At 40.9% G+C, this 2,790-nt stretch overlaps 1 protein-coding gene across 3 annotated transcripts in view; it reads left to right on the top strand.

Moving 5' to 3' along the window:
* TBC1D4 (TBC1 domain family, member 4) overlaps positions 1-2,790 on the top strand; it is a 90,488-nt gene that overhangs the window by 71,152 nt on the left and 16,546 nt on the right. For all 3 annotated transcript variants that reach the window (XM_011972012.1, XM_011972013.1, XM_011972014.1), the window contains one exon: positions 1,441-1,599. In XM_011972012.1, coding sequence (XP_011827402.1) covers positions 1,441-1,599 — 159 coding nt within the window. The remainder of the gene's footprint in view (positions 1-1,440; positions 1,600-2,790) is intronic.

Consider the following 2,790-nt stretch of genomic DNA (forward strand, 5'->3'; position numbering starts at 1 on the left):
CTGGAGAAGCGAAAATGACCACAAGCGTCTAGTATACATCAGGGACTGGGAAGTAATGGTGCTTAGAAAGGTAGTTTGGAGCTATATTGTAGAGGCCTCATAAATCATGCCAACGAGCCTCGGTTTCACCTATCGGACAATAATACTTTCAGCTTGTACAAACTCTGGCATTCGTTCAGAAGAGATTACTGCCATTAAGCCTTTCCTTAACCAGCTAGAGCAAAGGAACCCATTGTAGATTCAATCTGTCCAAACTGAAAACTCCTAGTGAGTGAAATAAAGTTGCCTGCACTGTGCGGAGTTGAATTCTGTCCCTCCCAGTGCTTGCTTCATTTCCCTTGGCATAAAAAACATAGTCATAGTGTCCTCGAACTGCTTGGGATACATTTTGGTGTTGAAGCATAATAGAGTTAATGTTTTATTATATGTGCTAAGCATTTTCTTCTCAAAGCCCGAATGTTGTTCTGGAGCATGTCAGTTACACCTTCTTATTGCGTACTACTTTTATTATTATTATTTTTTTTAGACAGAGTCTCACTCTGTCTCCCAGGCTGGAGTGCAGTGGTGCGATCTCAGCTCACTGCAACCTCCGTCCCCCAGGTTCAAGCCATTCTCCTACCTCAGCCTCGCGAGTAGCTGGGATTACAGGTGCACGCCACCACACTCGCTAATTTTTGTATTTTTAGTAGAGGCAGGGTTTCGCTATGTTGGCCAGGCCAGTAACGAACTCCTTGCCTGCCTGGGCCTCCCAAAGTATTGGGATTACAGGTGCGAGCCACCATGCCTGGCCTATTCTTTCATTTTTAATGCCCATATAAGAATACTATTTGATTCTCTATTATAAAGTTACTTGTTGATGACAAATATTTAGAGTTGTAAATTAGGATTAGCATTTGTTGCTATCCTCAAGCCAAATAAAGAGTGAAAATAGGCAGCAATACACTTTGGGATACACTGTAGGATACTTTTTGGGAATACATGCCTCTGAAACCAGACTTTTGGAGTTCTAATTCTAAACTGCCACTTCCTAGCCATGTGAACTTGGGGCAATTCATCTCTGCCTCAGCTTTCTGTCTATAAAGTGGGCCTAATAGTAATTGCCTACCTTACAGTTGAGTTGTTTTCTGAGTGCATGTGCTCTGTAGCTAGGCACCCTCAATAAATGTTTGATTAATGCCTAGTCAGCGATGGGTGATGTTGTTGTTAATGTCATTATTGTAAGTGTTGTGTGAGGGTTTTCTTTTGCAAGACATCAGGAGCTATAGGATTAAGCTTGTCAAAATACGCTCCTGTCAATCGTATTGCGTGGTCTTAGGGTGGCGTGCAGTACACACAGCTGCCTGTTTACCAGAATTACATAGTGAAGCAACTGGGACAACTGGGATCTCACAACTTCATTCCAGAGCTCAAGGCCTTAGTTATTTATCTCCTTGATTGTAGGAGTTCCCAAAAGTCGACGAGGAGAAATTTGGCAGTTCCTGGCTTTACAGTACCGCCTCAGACACAGATTGCCTAATAAACAACAGCCTCCTGACGTATCCTATAAGGAACTTTTGAAGCAGCTCACTGCTCAGCAGCATGCGATTCTCGTGGATTTAGGTATGTTTGGCATGCGGATTATAATTTACAAAAGTAAACAGCTGATCCTTCTGTTGAGTTGTTTTGGTTTTTGTTTGTTCTTGGGGCTGATAAGGAGCACCTGTTGGCATATGCAGAGCCATTGGCTTTGTCCTTTTCTGAGGGCAAGTTGGTCATATTCCTGATTGATGATCCAATAAACGTCTGCGTATTAAATGAAGTTTTTACCCGAAAACTTTGCCTCTGCAAAGGGAGCCATCTTATATTTAAATTATTATAAAGGTCATATTATGGGGTGCTCTCAGTTACTGCATTTTGAACAACTGACTTTTTAGGGCAGATAGTTGTATTTTAATCAGTGCTGGTTTTGAAACGGCTTAGAATAGGTTAAAAATTTAACAAAGGTTTACTAGGTATTCCTGGACACATTGCTGAAAACAATCCTTTATATATCACTTTTAAAAGCAACATGATAAATGGTTATGTTGGTGGAAATGATGACTATACACCTATAGGGTGAGTGAAACATTAGTTGCGCTAATAGGGTAGGAGTAGGTACTCATGGCCTGGGGGAGAATTTCCAGTGACAAAATCATAAGGCAGTCTTTTTTATTTATTTATTTATTTTGAAATGGAGTCTCCCTCTGTCGACCAGGCTGGAGTGCTGTGGCTCTATCTCTGCTCACTGCAAGCTCCGCCTCCCAGGTTCATGCCATTCTCTTACCTCAGCCTCCTGAGTAGTTGGGGCTACAGGTGTCCGCAACCATACCTGGCTAATTTTTGTATTTTTAGTAGAGACGGGGTTTCACCATGTTAGCCAGGATGGTCTCAATTTCCTGACCTCGTGATCCGCCCTCCTCAGCCTCCCAAAGTGCTGGGATTACAGGCGTGAGTCACCGCGCCCGGCCAGTAGTCTTGTTAAATGCTGATTTTCAAATAACTTGTGGAAATAAAAATGCTTTGATTTTTAAAAATTATATTGTGTCTAATTTTTCTCTAATATACTTTATTATTTAAAAATATCTACATTATTAGATTAAATATTATACATTGGCATTTGACCACTTTTTTTGTACTCCTAAAAGTTGATATATGTCAGGTGGCCAGATATGTTATTTGGGCCCATTTGGGAAAATACAAGATTACCTTATGTTTGGTGTCATCTTATATTAGGGCATATGAAAAATCACTAACCAAACCCTAGTTTTTAAC

The sequence above is a fragment of the Mandrillus leucophaeus genome, unplaced genomic scaffold (assembly GCF_000951045.1).
Source record: "Mandrillus leucophaeus isolate KB7577 unplaced genomic scaffold, Mleu.le_1.0 Scaffold126, whole genome shotgun sequence".
In the NCBI taxonomy this organism is placed as follows: Eukaryota; Metazoa; Chordata; class Mammalia; order Primates; family Cercopithecidae; genus Mandrillus; species Mandrillus leucophaeus.